The sequence below is a fragment of the Oncorhynchus keta genome, unplaced genomic scaffold (assembly GCF_023373465.1).
Source record: "Oncorhynchus keta strain PuntledgeMale-10-30-2019 unplaced genomic scaffold, Oket_V2 Un_scaffold_275_pilon_pilon, whole genome shotgun sequence".
Classification (NCBI taxonomy): domain Eukaryota; kingdom Metazoa; phylum Chordata; class Actinopteri; order Salmoniformes; family Salmonidae; genus Oncorhynchus; species Oncorhynchus keta.
The window spans coordinates 387,338-409,079 of record NW_026290897.1 but is presented as its reverse complement, the minus strand read 5'-3'; the positions used below and the strand labels follow the sequence as shown (position 1 = coordinate 409,079).

General features: G+C 41.9%; 1 protein-coding gene across 1 annotated transcript in view; it reads left to right on the top strand.

Moving 5' to 3' along the window:
* The window catches only part of LOC118393993 (TOX high mobility group box family member 3-like), a 64,036-nt gene extending 42,550 nt beyond the window's left edge, over positions 1-21,486 (top strand). The window contains exons 3-7 of the mRNA XM_052515488.1: positions 7,679-7,921; positions 15,280-15,540; positions 16,000-16,230; positions 16,889-16,969; positions 18,738-21,486. Of these exons, the coding sequence (XP_052371448.1) occupies positions 7,679-7,921; positions 15,280-15,540; positions 16,000-16,230; positions 16,889-16,969; positions 18,738-19,601 (1,680 nt within the window). The 3' untranslated portion in view covers positions 19,602-21,486. The remainder of the gene's footprint in view (positions 1-7,678; positions 7,922-15,279; positions 15,541-15,999; positions 16,231-16,888; positions 16,970-18,737) is intronic.
* Positions 21,487-21,742: the final 256 nt, after the last annotated feature.

The following is a 21,742-nucleotide window of genomic DNA, read 5'->3' as shown; positions in this document are numbered from 1 at the left end:
AGCAGAGAACTGGAAGGAGAGGCAGGCGAAGGAAGAATTGGCTTTGGGGGTGACCAGTGAGATATACCTGCTGGAGTGCGTGCTGTGGGTGGGTGCTGCTATGGTGACCAGTGAGCTGAGATAAGGCGTGGCTTTACCTAGCAGAGACTTGTAGTTGACCTGGAGCCAGTGGGTTTGGCGAATGAGTATGAAGCGAGGGCCAGCAAACGAGAGCGTACAGGTCGCAGTGGTGAGTAGTATATGGGGCTTTGGTGACAAAACGGATGGCACTGTGATAGACTGCATCCAATTTGTTGAGTAGAGTGTTGGAGGCTATTTTGTAAATGACATCGCCGAAGTGTGTGTGCATAGTCAGTTTTACGAGGGTATGTTTGGCAGCATGAGTGAAGGATGCTTTGTTGCGGAATAGGAAGCCGATTCTAGATTTCATTTTGGATTGGAGATGTTTAATGTGAGCCTGGAAGGAGAGTTTACAGTCTTAGCAGACACCTAGGTATTTATAGTTGTCCACACATTCTAAGTCTGAACCGTCCAGAGTAGAGGTCGACCGATTATGATTTTTCAACGCCAATACCGATACCGATTATTGGAGGGCCAAAAAAGCCGGTACCGATTAATCGGCCAATTTATTTATTTTTATTTGTAATAATGGCAATTACAACAATACTGAACACTTATTACAACAACACTGAACACTTATTTTAACTTAATATAATACATCAATAAAATCAATTTTGCCTCAAGTAAATAATGAAACGTTCAATTTGGTTTAAATAATGCAAAACCAAATGTTTGGAGAAGAAAGTAAAAGTGCAATATGTGCTTTGTAAGAAAGCTAACGTTTCAGTTCCTTGCTCAGAACATGAGAACATATGAAAGCTCGGTGGTTCCTTTTAACATGAGTCTTCAATATTCCCAGGTAAGAAGTTTTAGGTTGTAGTTATTATAGGAATTATAGGACTATTTCCCTCTATACCATTTGTATTTAATTAACATTTGACTATTGGATGTTATTAGGCACTTTAGTATTGCCAGTGTAACAGTATAGCTTCCGTCCCTCTCCTCGCTCCTCCCTGGGCTCGAACCAGCAACACAACGACAACAGCCACCATCAAAGCAGTGTTACCCATGCAGAGCAATGGGAACAACTACTAGAAGGCTCAGAGCGAGTGACGTTTGAAACGCTATTAGCACGAGCTAACTAGCTAGCCATTTCAGTTCGGTTACACCAGCCTCATCTCGGGAGTTGATAGGCTTTAAGTCATAAACAGCGCAATGCTTGACGCACAACGACGAGCTGCTGGCAAAACGCACGAAAGTGCTGTTTGAATGAATGTTTACGCGCCTGCTTCTGCCTACCACCTCTCAGTCAGATACTTAGATACTTGTATGCTTGTATGTTCAGTCAGATTACATGCAACGCAGGACACACTAGATTATATCTAGTAATATCATCAACCATGTGTAGTTAACTAGTGATTATGATTGATTGTTTTTTCTAAGATAAGCTTAATGCTAGCTAGCAACTTACCTTGGCTTACTGCATTCGCGTAATAGGCAGTCTCCTTGTGGAGTGCAACGAGAGCGAGGCAGATTGTTATTGCTTTGGACTAGTTAACCGTAATGTTGCAAGATTGGCTCCCACAATCTGTCGTTCTGCTCCTGAACGAGGCAGTTAACCCACCGTTCCTAGGCCATCATTGAAAATAAGAATGTGTTCTTGACTGACTTTCCTAGTTAAATAAAGGTATAAAAAATATATAAAAAAATACAGATTGTTATGAAAACTTGAAATCGGCCCAAATTAATCGGCCATTCTGATTAATCGGTCTACCTCTAGACCAGAGTAGTGATGCTGGACGGGCGGGCAGGTGTGGGCAGCGATCGGTTGAAGAGCATGCATTTAGTTTTACTTGCATTTAAGAGCAGTTGGAGGCCACGGAAGGAGAGTTGTATGGCATTGAAGCTCATCTGGAGGTTAGTTAACACAGTGTCCAAAGAAGGGCCAGAGGTATACAGAATGGTGTCATCTGCGTAGAGGTGGATCAAATAATCATCAGCAGCAAGAGCGACATCATTGATGTATACAGAGAAGAGAGTCGGCCCGAGAATTTAACCCTGTAGCACCCCCATAGAGACGGCCAGAGGTCCGGAAAACAGGCCCTTCGATTTGACACACTAAACTCTATCTGAGAAGAAGTTGGTGAACCAGGTGAGGAAATCATTTGAGAAACCAAGGCGGTTTAGTCTGCCAATAAGAATGTTGTGATTGACAGAGTCAAAAGCCTTAGCCAGGTCGATGAATACGGCTGCACAGTAATGTCTCTTATCGATGGAGGTTATGATATTGTTTAGGACCTTGAGCGAGACTGAGGTGCACCAATGACCAGCTCTGAAACCAGATTGCATAGCGGAGAAGGTACGGTGGGATTCGAAATGGTTGGTAATCTGTTTGTTAACTTGGCTTTTGAAGACCTTAGAAAGGCAGGGTAGAATAGATTTAGGTCTGTAGCATTGGGTCTAGAGTGTCTCCCCCTTTGAAGAGGGGGGTGACCGCAGCAGCTTTCCAATCTATGGGAGTCTCAGACGATATGAAAGAGAGGTTGAACAGGCTAGTAATAGGGGTGCAACAATTTTGGCAGATCATTTTAGAAAGAGATGGTCCAGATTGTCGAGCCCGGCTGATTTATAGGGGTCCAGATTTTGCAGCTCTTTCAGAACATCAGCTATCTGGATTTCGGTGAAGGAGAAGTGGGGGAGGTTTGGGCGATGTGCTGTGGGGAGTGTAGGGCTGTTGACCGGGGTAGGAGTAGCCAGGTGGAAAGCATGGCCAGCCATAGAAAAATGCTTATTGAAATTCTCAATTATAGTGGATTTATCTGTGGTAACAGTGTTTCCTAGCCTCAGTGCAGTGGGCAGCTGGGAGGAGGTGCTCTTATTCTCCATGGACTTTACAGTGTCCCAGAACCTTTTTGAGCTACAGGATGCAAATGTTGAGCTACAGGATGAAAATTTCTGTTTGAAAAAGCTAGCCTTAGCTTTCTTAACTGCCTGTGTATATTTGTTCCTAACTTCCCTTAAAAGTTGCATATCACGGAGGCTGTTTGATGCTAATGCAGAACGTCACAGGATGTTTTTGTGCTGGTCAAGGGCAGTCAGGTCTTGAGAGTCAGGTCTTGAGGGCTATATCTGTTCCTGGTTCTACATCTTTTGAATGGGGCATGCTTATTTAAGATGGTGAGGAACACACTTTTAAAGAATAACCAGGCATCCTCTACTGACGGGATGAGGTCAATATCCTTCCAGGATACCCGGGCCAGGTCGATTAGAAAGACCTGCTCGCTGAAGTGTTTTAGGGAGCGTTTGACAGTGATCGGGGTGGTCGTTTGACCGCAGACCCCTTACGGATGCAGGCAATGAGGCAGTGATCGCTGAGATCTTGGTTGAAAACAGCAGAGGTGTATTTGGAGGGCAAGTTGGTTAGGATGATATCTATAAGGGTGCCCGTGTTTACGGATTTGGGGTTGTACCTGGTGGGTTCATTGATCATTTGTGTGAGATTGAGGGCATCAAGCTTAGATTGTAGGATGGTCGGGATGTTAAGCATGTCACAGTTTAGGTCACCTAGCAGCACGAGCTCTGAGGATAGATAGGGGGCAATCAATTCACATATTGTGTCCAGGGCACAGCTGGGGGCAGAAGGTGGTCTATAGCAAGCGGCAACAGTTTGAGACTTGTTTCTGGAAAGATGGATTTTTAAAAGTAGAAGCTTGAATTGTTTGGGTACAGACCTGGATAGTAAGACAGAACTCTGCAGGCTAACACCACCCCCTTTGACAGTTCTATCTTGTAAGAAAATGTTATAGTTAGGGATGGAAATTTCATGGTTTTTGGTGGTTTTCCTAAGCCATGATTCAGACACGGCTAAGACATCTGGGTTAGCAGAGTGCTAAAGCAGTGAATAAAGCAAACTTAGGGAGTAGACTTCTAATGTTAACATGCATGAAACCAAGGCTTTTACGCTTACACAAGTCAGCAAATGAGAGCACCTGGGGAGTAGGAGTGGGGCTAGGCACTGCAGGTCCTGGATTAACCTCTACATCACCAGAGGAACAAAGGAGAAGTAGGATAAGGGTACGGCTAAAGGCTATAAGAATAGGGGCCTGCGCTGCACTGACAGCTGACACACTCCCTCCGTACCCCAGATGAGCCTTAGCTAACTTCATGTCTCAATTTTCAGCTCCCAACTCGTGCAGATGTTAATTTGGATCATCATTAAGGACGGGAGACGAGGAACACAACCACAGTCTTTGATAGCGATCTCACTTCCTCTCTCCCTCCCTTCCTCCTTCCCTCGCTCCCTCCCTCCGTTACACTATTTAGCAGAATCTAGGAAAAAAGCATTCCTCTATTCCTGCCAGGGGCAGGTCTGTTTATCTTAAAGGTCACAGTCACATTTGCTCTGTTTTACTATAAAAATGGAACTTACCTTTGCTCATCTTCGTCTAAGGGAAGGCTGTCTCAAACCTCATCCTGCTTGCCACTATAATTCAAGCCACAATGCATCAGGCTACGGTCCAACATCCCTATCCAGCTCTGTTCACTGTCCTGGTTTAGCTTCTTCCACACAGATCTTGGCAAGTTGTACCCATATGAAAAGGTCCGAGAGTAATACAAATGAATGTAATGGTGATGTCCTTTTTTCCTCCCCTAAAGTATCCTTCTGAGGCCTGTGAAACCAGCCAAACAAACAGAGAGGCCCTTTTTACTGCACATCATTCTTCTCTAATGACTGGTTCAGATTGGTAATGAAGCCTGTGATGATGATGTTCTCTCCTGATCACTGCCATATGGCCCTGGCTGTAGCTCTACACCGTTGAGTCATGACAGTTCCCTTTTTACACTATTTATGTTTTAAACACTTTGTGTTTTCATTGTTAGGCATGGAGACAAAACAGGTTCCAGTGTTTTTTCAGTGACGTTAACATGAAATAAGATGGCAGTAGTAGAGTAGAGCACAGTAAATGGTTTGTTTAAAGCTTTCTGTCATTTATCCTGCTCTCCTCTACACTCTTAGAAAAAATATACATCTCGAACCTTAAATGGTTCTTTGGCTGTTCCTATAGGAGAACTCTTTTAAGAACCCCTTTTGAAAAAAGGGTTCCAAAATGGTTCCTTGGCTGTCTCCATAGGAGAACCCATTTTGAATACAGGTGAAACTATTTTGGGTTCTATGTAGGACCTTTTCCACAGAGGGTTCTACATGGAACCCAAAAGGGTTCTATGTGGAACCAAAAAGGGTTATCCTATGGGGACAGCCAAATAACCCTTTTGGAACCCTTTTTTCTAAGACAGTATAAAAGTGTCCGTTTGCTTCCCAACTGAAACAGTTCATGCATATATTATGATGACATTTTGTGACATTTTTGTTTGTTTTGGCCTTCGGCAAGAGTTTTTTCGTCTGTTCATGCACACAATATTTTTTTCTCAAGGCAAGCTGAATCTGTGCCCCTTCGTCTGTAATTGGTCAACAGTAGGGATTGTTCAAGGACATGTTTGTTGTCATTCAACGATAGACAACTCGTTTTCATGCAAATTTTTTAACTTGAGAAATACTAAACCCAACATCCTAGTTAGACGTAAAATTGTGCGACGAAGATCTCCTTGGCAAAAACATCAAAATGAATGACCAATTTTTTTGTCGTTGTTATCTTAGATTAGTCTTTCATTTTGAGGAATTATATACTGGCTACGGCATCTCAACTAGTAATATTGGTATTTTTTTAACATTTTTCAAGTGAAGGTCTTTTCAAGCGAAGGTCGAAGGTATGCGAGCACACTAGTTTGGTGCGCCTAGCCGAGTCCTGCTAGGTGCCCTCCAAACCCGGAGCATGAGGAAGCCTTAAGCCAGAGTCCAGAGCTGTGATGAACATGCAGTGGCTCCTTCAGAAAGGATAACTGATTGAACTGCTGTGAAACAAGCATCAGAAAGTTTAAAAGTTGTCTGAAACTAAGGGAACAGGAAAATACAACTCTATTAGCCGTCTCTGCCTCTGGAATTCATCAGAGACAGCTGCCCTGAGTAGGCAATGAATTAGTTTCAAGTGTCTGTGTGCTAAAGCAAGCAACAGAAATATTACTACTCTCTAATCAAGGACTAGGCTGGCATATTCCCTCTGCTGCCACTGCCTTGGGTTTTTTCATTGCCTGTTCTAGAAAAAGAGAGAGAGAGAGAGAGGCTGATGCACTTCTGTTCTGCCTCCCCTCTAAGCTTGCCCTGGTAAAAAGTGTATTAACACTGACATCAACACACTGACCTAAAGCTAACAGAAATATGTTTTTCAACTCGATTTAAGACCTTTGATATTGAGGAAAGAGTATTTGACTGCCATGCTAGTAGTGGCTGTATCCAATTGTGGCGCGTCCTATATGCATGTGGTCATTGTGGGTCGCTATGTGAATATGTTGGCCTTTTACAGAGTGGCTTAAGGAATGTACCAATGAAGACAAGACCAGCAGTAGGTGAACAGAGCAGTTGGTACCATCTCCAAGAATCCAAATAAGCTAATTAAGTGTGTCCAAAAGCTTGAATTCTGCAGGCAGAGGGATTAGACTGTTTGATGAGCAGATTTAAGGGTTCAACCAAGGGGAACAATGAGAAACCCTTCTGGCCAAGCGTAATATTTCTCAGAATATTTTCTTTAAACCCATGTCTCTGTGACGTGTATTTTCTTTGCACTTCAGACCCAAGATCTTCCATCCCTGAGATTAAGGGGCTTTTATCATGTATCCTCTCCTCTCTCATGATTTCTTCACTTTTTTGTAGTTGCTTTTTTTTCTCTCTTCCCTCCTTACTTTGCTCAGAGTGAACTTTAATGGGTTTTAAGAAATGTTAAATCTCTGTATGGTTACAGACAAGTGTTAGTACCACTCCACCAAACTTCTCCTCTTTTAAACAATACATCCCTGAAAGGAAGGCTTCATGCAGGTTTGAGAGATAAGAATGATTCCAACTCGGATCAAAACGTTGTCTGTTTTGTGTGTCTGATCAAATCCCCATGGGAGCATAGGAGAGTTGCAGATATTCCTTTTTTCCTTTGATTATAATTCATGGACATTTTTGTAGGGGTTGACACATTTTTCATGAGGAAAAATCTACTCTGAAATTTTGAAGTGGAAATTACAAACTTCAGAATAATTTTTACCCCTCAAATACACTACACATTTAAAATTTCCTGCATTGTAACATGATCATTGGGATCATTCCAGAGTTGTGGAAATGTATTCTTTCTTTGATACGTTCTTCTGGCCTGCACCTGATGAATTGGATGTGCATATTTTTCTATTATTTCCATGAATTATAATCCACAAAATAATTCACATTTCCTGTTGCTGCAGGATTATTTTCCTGCTGTAACAAACTGGCTCAAATTAAGATCCTACATCTGCAGATAGTTTTAGCTAAATGTCACTATAAAGTATCTAGGCTGGTAGCGTCAGTACACATACACTGATCATAAATTCATACATTGAAGTGACAGTGTGCTTTTCCTTCCTTTTTCTCGCTCAGCCAACTTTCACTACTAGTTTCCTATACAGTACACATGATCTGTATTAATTCGTAAACATGAATCCAATGATATGACCATGTTATTCCCTCTCCCTATCTGCTCTCTAGACATTCCACACCCCCAGCCTGGGAGACGAGGAGTTTGAGATCCCTCCCATCACCCCTCCTCCAGAGACAGAGTCTGGCCTGGGCCTATCGGATGTGGACTCCCCCTTCCCGGGGCACCCGCTCCAGCACAGGGGACCCTTCACCCCCCAGTTCCCCCCTCAGAGCCTGGAGCTGCCCTCCATCACCATCTCACGCAACCTCATGGACCAGGAGGGGCTCTCCAGCATCAACGGCCTGCCATTGGTGAGTACTAGACTGGACCAACACTTAGGGTTGAGGGGTTTAATAGATACTACAGTCACATGCATAGGCTCTTCAATAATTATAGGGCTAGGGCAGGTATAAGGTGTCAATCTGATGGATTTGTTCATGCACAGAGAAAATAGAGTACCAGGCATCAACACTTGGGTACAGGATCAAGGTGCTGTCATATAAACATATAAATAGAAAAAGGTCAGGAGAGCCCATGTGACCATTACAGTATGATCTGAGTACCTGGAGAATACCTTTACCCTTTATTAGGCCATAGAGTAACCTTCACTGCACTCAGTGCACACCTCCAGTTGTTACTGCATCTGGCACAGCAATTGGCCCGTTTATAAAGCTGGAGGATGGAATAGTATAACAATGCTAGCGAGACAATGGTCGCAGTATGTAAATACTGAATTCTGTTTGGGTTTATAAAGGAAAAACAAAGCCTACCAAAAGAACCCTCTTTGTAATAGGAAAATAAATGAATGGATCATGGGCATGATGGCACAATGTATTTTTTCCCCCACAGGGAGTGGTGAAAGTGAGTCCCCAAAAAGTGTCACTGTTTCATGGGTCCGTATGTTGGTTCCAGAAACCCTGTTCTGTAGATGCTGATGCATCATTCTGTCCTGTCCTGTCCCCTCCACTGTCACATGATGTGTTTCCATGCCTTTATCTACATGTTGTTATGTTCAGAGCCTGAATGCACTCAGTCAACTGACAGACAGAGCTTTGTTTGAGTTCAGAATCCCAGGTTTTGTATTTGGTTAAATATCACGATGCTACTAGAATTAACCTTTCGGTGTGAGTACTTAGAAAGGGAGTCAATGAATGGATCTCCAGCTTAGCCTTCCTGTCCATTGGTGTGGATGAAAGAATCTGGAATGGTTCCGGAACCCAGTAATCACTTTCTTTATGTTGATAGAGTTCTATGTTATAGATTTTTTTTTTAACTGATAGAAAAAGCATTCTTAAATGCCATTGAGGATGAAATGCATTGAGGAGGAAACGTGGAAATGTCACTTGCTGAGAGATGATGATATTTATGCTGTGTTTTTTGGGGGCTGAACTGCAAAAAAATCATCACATTGAACAAAAATATCATGATAGTTTTAGCCATATTATGCATGTAAAAATGTATTTCAGACCCCCCACTTTTAAACCAGACACATATGGTGAATCACATACAGTGTATGATATTACAGAATATGTATTTACATTCTGATATGGGCAGGCGCTATAACATTTCATTGCCTTTTTTCCTCCCTTCCATGCTGCTGGCATGTAAAATAATTGCAGCTTTTAAAATATCTGTGCTGCATAAGCGAGCCCCGGAAGGCTTTTGCCTAAAGAATTTTCATTTCATGGTCAGTTAAGCTTTTTTACATCTGGAGAAGAAACGGAACCTTGACACAATTACAGTCCTGACTGTTCTCACGACTTGGTGGAGGATTAGATTTGATTCTCCAACATTATTCCTCTTTAACACCATTTGCATGGCTCATGTCTCTGATTGTAAGGAGACTCTATTAAAACTACAGGGAAAGAATGTGCGGTTTCTGCTCCTTTGCCTCATGGCATTGTCACTGGGAGACTGTTGCACACTGCTCTGCTCCTTTATCACTCAGCAAACATTGTACCACAGACAGAAAGGCTTACCGACCGTGAACTCCATTATGTTCTGGATATGGGATTGAGATTGATCCCCAAAAGTCCTGAACACAGAGACAACGCAGGGAAATTACATTGATCTATGCCATTGTCTTTGGTTTGAGATTTGAATAGGGTTGAGGGAAGTAACTATTTTAATGAACTATATAGTGTTTATAAAAGTGTTATTATATTTTAGGTTAATTTTGTCAGTGGAATGACATTGGGGGACAACATTATGTACACTACACTGTTGTGTATCTCTTATTTGAAACGTCTGCAAGGACATATAAATAAACCATGCAAATAAAACATAGTAAGTATGTTTCCTAACCAGCCACAGTTTTCATATTCCCCAAATAGTTTTCTCTGTTCTCTTAGCTCTGTGGCAGTGGGTAATTCGTAACTGTGATAGCCTCTCGCTACACCATCATGACAGAAAAAAACAAACCAATGGGTGTACAATGTACCTGTACCATTTTCAAATCCCCCTCCATGTAGTTGCTCTGCCAAGTGTTCCATTAATTCCATTCCCCCAATGCTCCATGTATGTCTAGCAAATTGGCCACAAATGCTATGGTTCTACAAAGAGAAGTACATTTCTGTGGGCTGCAGACAGTCAGAAACGGCTGGCAGAAAGCAAGTCATTATTTATTTAATCTGCTCTCCTAACAAGCTTCTGACTGTCATTTGTGTCTCGCAGCATGTGTCCTCCTGATTTGGTCTCTGTCAATAGTGCCAAATACTATTGGAGGTGGAACTGGTATCTATTTATGTAGAGTTTAGAGTCTAGAGCTTAGAGTCTCTCTCTCTCTCTCTCTCTCTCTCTCTCTCTCTCTCTCTCTCTCTCTCTCTCTCTCTCTCTCTCTCTCTCTCTCTCTCTCTCTCTAATGCACTGCAAAGACCTACCAAGAAAATCTCCTTGTCTTCTCTACTGTATCTTTGCACAGAATTAGACTTTTCCTGTGGTTCCTCCCTTGTAAGAAAGTAAAAGCATGGGTGGATATGGCGGTCTATAAAAGGTCCCTTCTATGTGTCATATCTTCATAATTGGGTTAGAAATAGCCCAAATATCCCACTTGAGTACAAATGAATATGGAGTAAAATGTATCTTTCTAGGTTTGTTGCCCAAAATTGATGCAGAGATGCATGTTTATTGTATTTACATGAATACATATTGACTATTTGTCAAAATCTAGTCAGTAGGAATATAATCTGCATCATTTGCGCTATGTTCACCCTAATGACTTATTACACACACAAATTTAGCCAGCTAGACTAGTACATTCATCCACAGTTGTTTTCCTCTATAGCCAACACCCAGAAATGCCATGCAATTGGGTCTGACCTGGGGATTTGTAGCTGACTGTATGTACAGTACGGTTAATTACACCCTGATAGTCTATCAATGTAATCCCCTAGATTCTGACCCGTCACAAACCACGGTGTCTTGAAATGGAAAATATGACCACTGTTGCAGAAACAATGTTTTTTTTACACTCTCTTATCTTCCTTCCAAGCTGAGTAGCACTGACATCAGTTGTACATCCATTTCAGAGAGTGGAGATGTTGTGACATATTGGGTCAGTCAGAAATAAAAGATATTCATGCAGGCATGCAATACTTGTAATGAAATCTCAACCTGACCTTCTGTGTGATTGATTCTGTAATTTAGTTTTCTCAGGCAGCCAGCACTTGAAATGAAATGATATCATGTTGAACAACTTTTAAATACCCACAGTGCACCGGGAGAAATGGGGGAAGGAAGGGTTTTGGGACGGGGGACATTAATTGTGGGAGAAGGGGATTTGTAACCCTTCATGGTCAGATAAAATGGGGTTGTGGAAGGGAAGAATTTGTTTTTGGGCTTGGAGGTTGGATGGAGAGGGGTTAGTCAGTGGACGGACTGTGACTGTGTATATGCGCAGCAGTATAACGTGAGGTTTGTTAAAGCCAGAGACAGGAGAGAGGAGACAATTTTTCGAAAAACAATTTTTCTTCATGCTATTATAGCCTTTACCAGCATTCTAAATTCCATTTTTCTCATTTGGCTTAAGCACCAAGGTTCTGCGGGCAGGGAGCCGAAAAGGGAGGAGTAAGAAAATAAGATGTACCCGTTTAAAAGCACATACAGTAAAGGACTATGTGCAGAGGACTGATAAACTATCTTTAATAGGACTGACCTTTCATGCTGGCGAAAGTTACTGGGGGACTCATCCTTATAATTACCATATAGATGATTTTACCCCTCTTCTGCAATGGAACATTTCCAAGAGCCTCTGTCGTTGATTGAATGGAAATTGAACTTGTTAACATTCTTTTCAGCCTGTTATGGCTCACACAGTGCCACTGGTAATACATTTCCCACCTCCCCAAATTCTGATTCCAATATCTTCAAGAACAGACCCAAGGCTCTTTTCATTGACATCGCTGCTATTGAGATTTTATCTCTGGTACTTCTGAATGAGTAATGTTGCATTTTCAGTCCAGCTGCTGTGTTTATTAGCCAGTGTGTTGTGGAAGGGTCTCGGCTATTGTTTTAGTTTTTTATTGCATCTTATTCATAGTTTTTGGGATCCTTTGGTGCAGGGGAGAGGATAGGATGTGTAGTCAAAGCCAACAACCTTCTATCAAACAAGCCAATATGCTTGTGACAGCTTGACAGGTACACATAACTTGCTGTGTATCATTTTGCTGCTGGCTCCTTGAGCTTGAGGTTTTTTAAAAGGCATAGATGTTGAGAGACTGATTGATTGATTGGAGAGTAGATTGCATAGACTCTGGGTTTACTTGTGTTTGATACACATGTCCATGTACACACACACACACACACACACACACACACACACACACACACACACACACACACACACACACACACACACACACACACACACACACACACACACACACACACACACACACACACACACACACACACACACACACACACACACACACACACACACACACACACACTAGTTGGATGGAGCCTGATAGGGGAGAGAAGAGAAGGGGTTGGCTTGTCACATCTGGCCACTGTGCATTTGAGATAAGGACTTATTTACAGATTTATGATGACTATCAAGCTATCTTCTTAGATGTCTGCTGTGACTGCAGACAATATCTGCATCCCAAAGTCACCCTATTCCCTACATAGTGCACTTTGTGCCCTGGTTAAAAGTATACACTATATAAAGAATAGGGTGCCATTTGGGATGCAGATAATATTCCAATTAAAATGCAAATGAGAGGACAGAAGGACATAAATTAACAGACTTGTTGCAGATTCACACATTACAATCACAGCCACTGTAGCTGGAAATGATGATATCCTTTCTCAGGGACTAGTATTATCCAGGGGTGTTTTGATAGTATGGTTAATATAGATGTGTTAACATTAGGCCTAAGCTAGGGTAAGTTCGCCTACTCTATAATCACTCACTCCTCTTCAAACTTTGTTTGTACAGCTTGTCTGTTACATACAGCATATATGTTACACACATTTTACATACATGGTCATTTTTTAACACTGAAGTTACATAGCAAATATATATATATTTCATATAGATTACATGAATCACTCACTCTTTTAGGTAAGTAGTTCTGAGCTGTAAAGAGCCGTAGATGTATTTATAGCCACCAGTCCAGTTTATAATATTATGCAACTATAGTCTTTTTAGCAAGCTGGGTTATGTGATATTATTGTAACACTAGTGTAAGCTATTTCACCACAAACCCATTTACAAGGCCAGCTATCACTAAAGCCAGCAAACACAAGATACATTTTGAAAGGCAAACAATTTTTGAATGCTATGACCGTAGCTGTTATGAAGAAAACTCAACATTTGACACAAATGGCAGGATGTGTCATTGCTCTAAGTGATATTGCATCATTGTGATATTGTGTTGAAGTGTTGAAATGTTGTTACAAAGATAGTCATGGCTAAAGAGCTCAGTGTGTTTCATCTGTGATGCTCTCAATGAGCAGAGAGTCACTCTGAGAGCATTCACTTACTGTAGCTCACGACTGGAGGTGACAATGAGACTTACACATCAAGTGGAACGGTTTCAGACTGAAGATATGTAAGTCAACATTACATCGCTATCCCATTGCTCAAGTTTATTTCACCATTTATTCAAAGAGCGAATTGAATGGTTGGCATGATTTATTTCACTATTTATTCAAAGAGAGAATTGAATGGTTTGCATGTTTGCATCATCAGAAAAAATATGTATATAAATTGTATTCTATTCCGTCACTGGTGGAGTATTTCTATGTAAATATTGTACTGTACTGTTTTATGATAAGTAGTAGACATGGCATGTGAGAAAGATGGGAGACAAATGGATTGTAAATTCAACATGTTTCTGTTCTGAGAAGGTGTTTGAATATTGTTTTGAAGACAGGGTTCGTAAGGTTCAATAAAGCAAGGCGTGTGGGTATATGATGTGTTGATGTTGGGAGAGATGGAGTTTGTGCTGCTGCTGAATACCAGATGGATGTTACTCAGGGAGAACACATGAACACACACGAACACACACACACACACACACACACACACACACACACACACACACACACACACACACACACACACACACACACACACACACACACACACACACACACACACACACACACACACACACACACACACACACACACACACCTCCCTAACAAATCACATGTTTGTTGTGTTCGGTTATGTTTCACTATTCCCTGAACCGCTGATCATTCTCCCCTCTGAGAGAATGGCAGGCCGTGTAATTCCATCCTCTGTGCAATCAATGCAAACACCTAACTCTTCCTCTCTCTTTACACAAAGAGCTTTTGAAAGCCATAATGTTTAATCTGGAAAATATATGAGAAAATGTGAAGATGGTATGATATACCCACAACGGTAAAAAGAGGAAGAAAAATGCCCATGACATGCCAATCGTATCTTTCAGCCAGTTGATTTATAGAGTTGATTATATAGAAATATTTTTTCACTCTTTGGCAGTTAAAGTATGATCTATGAAACCTGCCAGCAGATAGCATTTAATTTCGAAACATACTGGAGGAGGTATCGTTTTGTGCCCCCATCTGCCAGCCAGGGGAAATGTATAACCTTCAAAATGTCAGACTTCACAGAAATGTATAGCATTTTTATTTGTTGCATGGGCATTAAATCCAAAATGTCTTTGAGGTAGTCATTGTGCATACAAATGTTTTTGTCCTGGCATTTGAGGTTATGTAGCCTAACCATCTCAAGGGTACTAACTCAGTCCATTATACACCAGGGTCTGAGCAGTCAAAGCTGTGCCACAGATTTCCATACAATAGAGTGTTGTGAACCGTATCAATTGAGCTGTGAAGCCATCTATTAATGGCAGATCAAACTGGCGACTCAGGTTTCAAGATAAATCATCATAGTTGATAATGGGAGAAGTTAAAGACCCAGGACCATGTGTTATGTTATGTGATGCATTGTGGCCATGTGACAGTCTGGAAGAATGTGATGACCAGATTATTTTACTGCTATGCTCTGGTCCAATATCTGTTTGTGCTGTATAGCCAAGTCCTAATTGGTTGTGATGCCAAACAAATGGCTATATAGCACAAACAGATATGGTACCAGGCTACAGATACAGTACAGTCTCTTAAAAGATGCTGTCATATTTACTGACGTTTCCCTCTTTCTCCTCTGATTCAGAACATGCAGGGCCACCTCCGCCAGTACCCCCCTAACCCCGCCATGGTCATGAGATCCATCATAAGCATGAACAACCCCAATGGTATGATGTCCCGGAACCAGCTGACCACCATCAACCAGTCCCAGCTCAGCGCCCAGCTGGGCCTGAACATGACAGGACCCAAAATCCCCCATACTTCGCCCTCACCACCAACCAGCAAGTCAGCCACGCCCTCACCCTCCAGCTCTATCAACGAGGACGACCAAGACCAGGACAATAGGGTGAGTGAGGAAAACTCTATGAAAGGGCCTTAAATAAAAACACATTTTAAAGAAGGTTGCACTAAGACTGTGCTCACTTTAGTGTGAAATAGACTTGATTGAATAGCACAGTGACTGCTTGATATTCATATACATTTGTTGAGGGTGGTTGTGTTAGTAAAGTGTTACATCCACATTTGGGCTCCTGAGTGGTGCAGCATCTCAGTGCAAGAGGCGTCACTGCAGTCCCTGGCTTAAATCCAGGCTGCATCACATCCGGCCGTGATTGGGAGTCCCATAGGGCGGCGCACAATTGGCCCAGCGTCGTCCAGGTTTGGCAGGGGTAGGCCGTCATTGTAAATAAGAATTTGTTCATAACTGACTTGCCTAGTTTAACAAAATAAAATTCCTTTGGCACTACAACATGTCACCATTGAATTACATTAATCTGTCTAAACCAGATCACTCTTCTTGTAACAGGTAATGGCGGGAGAGAAGCGCCCAGCACCAGATGCTGGGAAGAAGCCCAAGACCCCCAAGAAGAAGAAGAAGAAGGACCCCAACGAGCCCCAGAAGCCAGTTTCAGCCTACGCCCTGTTCTTCAGAGACACACAGGCCGCCATTAAGGGTCAAAACCCCAACGCCACCTTCGGAGAGGTTTCCAAGATAGTGGCCTCCATGTGGGATGGCTTGGGAGAGGAACAGAAGCAGGTAATCCATCATTATCTGTCAGAGCAATCCTACACTATGACATTTACACCACTGGGTCTGCATTCACAAAGGCTGTGTTTACACATGCAGCCCAATTCTGATTTTTTTTCTCACCAATTGGTTTTTTGACCAATCTGAAAACGATCTGATGTGATTGGTCAAAAGACCAATTAGTGGAATAAAAAACTAATCTGAATTGGGATACCTGTGTAAACGCAGCCATAGCATATCAGACTAGGAGTGTTGATGTAGAATCAGTTTAGCCTTTTAGATCATACTGAATATGATTATATATGAACAGGACAGGGGAGACTTACCAGATCCTGAATGAGCACTTCTACTCTGAGATTCTTTGTGAATACGGGCCCTTGACTTTTATATCTGATTGAGAAGCAAATGCATGATGATCAGTAATTAGCAGTAATTGCTCTAAGGGGATGCATGAAGTCATATTGTATAATTTCTCCCGCCCGCTCTTTTCCCAATCAATATGTGGAGAGCTACAGAAATAAATCGATGAATATAGACATCAAAAGTAGAAGGCTGTTTAGTCAGTTATATTGTGCTGCCTATGCCTGCATTTAGATGTTGTATCTCTTTACAGAGTGATCTTTTGTTTGTCACCTGTCGTTCACTCCTGTCCGTCTTGTCATAACAGGGCTATAAAAGCAAAACAGAGGCTGCTAAAAAGGAATATTTAAAAGCCCTCGCTGCCTACCGCGCCAGCCTGGTTTCAAAGGTGAGACACTGCTTTCACTTTTCAGCCAACAGAAGTGTGAACTGCTGGAAAGAAGCCCAATACCCCTACTTTTATTTCTGACTTTCTGACTGTTATATTTTTGATTTGACTTGATTATTATTGATATTTGTACTGCATTGTTGAGGAGCACTTGCAAGGCTGCATTTCACTGTACCATTTATACATGCAGTATCCTGTGCATGTGACAAATAAACATTGATTTGATTTGAATTTCATTGTGATAAGTAGTAAACTTACAGTTGAAGTCGGAGGTTTACATACACTTAGGTTGGAGTCATTAAAACTCGTTTTTCAACCACTCCACATATTTCTTGTTAACAAACTATAGTTTTGGCAAGTCGGTCAGGACATCTACTTTGTGCATGACACAAGTCATTTTTCCAACAATTGTTTACAGACAGATTATTTCACTTATAATTCACTGTATTACAATTCCAGTGGGTCAGAACTCAGCAATTTCCAAATGCCTGAAGGTACCACATTCATCTGTACAAACAATAGTACGCACGTATGAACACCATGGGACCACGCAGCCATCATACCGCTCAGGAAGGAGACGCGTTCTGTCTCCTAGAGATAAACGTACTTTGGTGCGAAAAGTGCAAATCAATCCCAGAACAACATCAAAGGACCTTGTGAAGATGCTGGAGGAAACAGGTACAACAGTATCTATGTCCACAGTAAACCGAGTCCTATATCGACATAACCAGAAAGGCCGCTCAGAAAAGAAGAAGCCACTGCTCAAAAAAACGCCATTAAAAAGACAGACTACGGTTTGCAACTGCACATGGGGACAAAGATCGTATTTTTTGGAGAAATGTCCTCTGGTCTGATGAAGCAAAAAATATAACTGTTTGACCACAATGACCATCGTTATGTTTGGAGGAAAAAGGGGGATGCTTGCAAGGCGAAGAACACCATCCCAACTGTGAAGCATGGGGTGGCAGAATCATGTTGTGGGGGTGCTTTGCTGCAGGAGAGACTGGTGCACTTCACAAAATAGATGTCATCATGAGAAATTAAAATTATCTCCGGACATCAGTCAGGAGGTTAAAGCTTGGTCGCAAATGGGTCTTCCAAATGGACAATGACCCCCAAGCATTACTTCCAAAGTAGTGGCAAAAAAGCCCTGACCTCAATTCTATAGAAAATGTGTGGGCATAACTGAAAAAGCATGTACGAGCAAGGAGGACTACAAACCTGACTCAGTTAAACCAGCTATGTCAGGAGGAATGGGTCAAAATTCACCTAACTTATTGTGGGAAGCTTGTGGAAGGCTACCCAAAACGTTTGACCCAAGTTAAACAATTTAAAGGCAATGCTACCAAATACTAATTGAGTGTATGTACATTTCTTACCCACTGGGAATGTGATGAAATAAATAAAAGCTGAAATAAATAATTCTCTCTACTATTATTCTGACATCGGACATTCTTAAAATAAAGTGGTGATCCTAATTGACCTAAGACAGGGAATTTTTACTAGGATTGAATTGTGAAAAACTGAGTTTAAATGTATTTGGCTAAGGTGTATGTAAACTTCCGACTTCAACTGTAGATATTCAAATCTTCCTGCACGAACTGCATCAACATCCTGAATCTTTTCAAGATTACAATCTTAGAAAAGTAAGTCTTTATAGCTTTACCTTGTTACCTCAGGCTATTGTCGAAATAAACATATTTGTTTAGTGAGTAAGTCTAGTGTCCATTCCTAGTCTGTATCTAACATGCTGTTGTTTCGCTTCCAGGCTGCCCAGGAATCAGCAGAGGCTCAGACCATCCGTTCAGTCCAGCAGACCCTGGCCTCCACCAGCCTGTCCCCAGGTCTGATGCTGCCTTCCCCACTCTCCCAGCACCCGTCCATGTCCTCTATGTCCTCCATGGCCCAGGCTCTCCAGAACGGCATGCCACGGGCCATCGCCCCCAAGCCGCTGCAGATGAGGATGGGGGGCAACCAGATTGTGACCTCGGTGACGGTGCAGCACCAGAACATGACCAACGGTGTGCCATCCCAGCTGCTGAACCAGATGGGTGGAGGTGGTGGAGGAGGGGCCATGGTTGCCGGGGCCCAGCCCACGGCCGTGTCCCAGATGAGCCCTACCATGCAGGGTGGCGTGGGGGGGCACATGCAGCAGCTGCAGCAGCAGCAGACACAGCAGCAGCAGATGCAGCAACACCTGCAGCACCACCAGATGCAGCAGCAGCAGATGCACCACCAGCAGATCCAGCAGCAGATGCAGCATCAGCATTTCCAACACCACCTCCAGCAGCAGTTGCAGCAACACAACATCCAGCAACAGCAGCAGCAACAGCAACAACAACAACAACAGCAGCAGCAGCATCAGCAGCAGAGGCATGACATGCAACAACAGCAGCTGCAACTCCACCAGATGCAGATGCAGCAGCTCCACCAGCAGCAGATGCAGCAGCATCTCCAACAACAGCAGCAACAGCACCAGTCCCAGTGTTCCCCACCACAGCACTCACCCAGCACGCCTCAATCAGTGGGGGGCTCCGCCTCCATGGGCAGTCCCCAACCCGCCCCCCAGCAGCCACACCCCTCCCAGATCCAGGCCCACGCCCAGGTTCTGTCCCAGGTCTCCATCTACTGAGCCAAATGAATGGAAGATATCTATCTTATCTCAAAGAAGAGGAATAGAAATAAAAGCATAATTTCCACATTGCTTTTCTAAGTTACACTTAAGAAGTGTGTAAGAATTAGAATGTTTTACAAAGAACTTGTCCATTGTTATAGACGGATATGAATACCTACGTAGACGTGTAAAGGGGCAGATACCTTAGCTGGATTTTGTCTATAAAATAGGCTGCGCTATGAGGATAAGTCGGTAGGCAAATGCCCATTGATTGTTTATTGTTTGTTTTCTTGTCCTTCTCCGCTCAATAGTCAATTCAAAACTGACTTTGGGCACATTTGTGAAAAAACTGGTATACCTGACTCACACAGGGGAAGGAATGCCCTGTTTTTATTTAACGATAGAGCTTTATTTATGAGGTCAAAGTTGTCCGTTCAGCTCAACTACTGGACACATTGAATGGATTTCAACAGGCATTTTTTTGCAGCTCTAACCTCTCCCAGAGAAGAACACCTGAACTGAATGACTTACAGGTACCATACTGGAGACCAGTAATCCACACATTAAACTTGTTTCCACACTGGCCATTATATTATGAGACTTTCTACATTTTCCCCATTTTTCTCTTGCCCTACATTCCTGCAGATGTAACTGTTTAACAAATTGCCTAAGGGAAACTCTCCATTAAACCATCATGCATTTCAGGCCAATGTGATATTTGAGCGCATTCATCCTATGGCATGAAGGCAAGAGACAATATCTTAAGGAAAAAGGGAACTGAAAAATGTCTTGGGGATGGGTGATTGTGGGGGTTGCTGGATGGAGGAATGGAAGAATGGACAGACAGAGACATAAACTGCCATAAGATCATTTATGTCATCAAACTGTAAATGTGACCTGCTGTAAGTGTTTTGTAGAGTTGGGGACCTCCTCTTTCCACTAAAATACCCATTTGCTCAAAAAGTGTGTGTAAAACTGGCACTCCAAAAAATCCTCCTTTTATGTATTTGTTTTTACCTCCAGATGTTTACCAATTAAATTATGTTTTTATTTGGTGTGATAAAGGGGATATTTTATGGTAAATGAAAAATTCCACGATCAAGGTTGATGGTTTCATGATTGATTGATGTATTTTTACACTACGTACTCCTTGATACTACAAAACTTATCAAAAGTAAACAGAAGAAGTAGCAGACACTTTGTTGCACTGTCAGAGCCAATTGAAAAGGCAATGAGGGTATTTTCTTGCCAGATGAAGTGATATATCCATGATGAAAAGAGAAAAGTTGTACATTTTTCATATCACCTGTTGTAAAGTTTTAATATGTGAGGCTGTAATTAAAACATTGGTAAAATTACCTGATTGCTATATCACGTAGTGCATTTCTGCTCTTTTATACTTTTTTTATGAGTTATAATAGCAGCAATTCATTTGTTTGTATTTTGCTTACAGATAAAAATCCAACTGATTTTTGAAAACTGTGCATAGAATAAATACATTTCAGTATGAATATCCTACTTGTTTTTCAGCTGTTAATAGGACATTTAATTTAACATTTGAGCTTAAATGAAAACACAACCAGAGACATTGCATCAATTATACGATACTAGCCATAATTTTGTGCGACGTCTCCTTATTGTTAGATATTGAAAAATGTGTGATTTCAACATGGAGTACCAACCATTGTAACTGTGTCAAACAAACAGTGTTGAGACTGGAAAGAGTCAGCATGTAACTGGTGCTTGTCTCAATAACAGTCCTCATTCTCACTGACAAATGTTTTGGATTCTGACTCTTTCTTCACCAGGAACTAACCGTTTCGTACCACCACATAGTAACTACTTCATTTCTAAGATAGCCTATCATCAGGGGGCTCTGAGCTTACATCAACATGGAGAGTGAGTGGGGGAGGGAAGACTGGCAAACAATAATTATCATATATCCACAATGAGCAGCAAAGCCATTAGACTATGTAGGGGGAGGGACATTTATTTTTAACCAAATCTGTAAAAATATTGTGAAATAAAACTCATGCATATTTTATACCACCGATTTATATCATTTTAAAATTGTGGCATTGTATTCAATTAGTTAGTTTGAAAAAAGGCATTTGTAATTTGGATTTTGAGGGCTGGCTGCTGCTGCTTAGTGTGTAGTG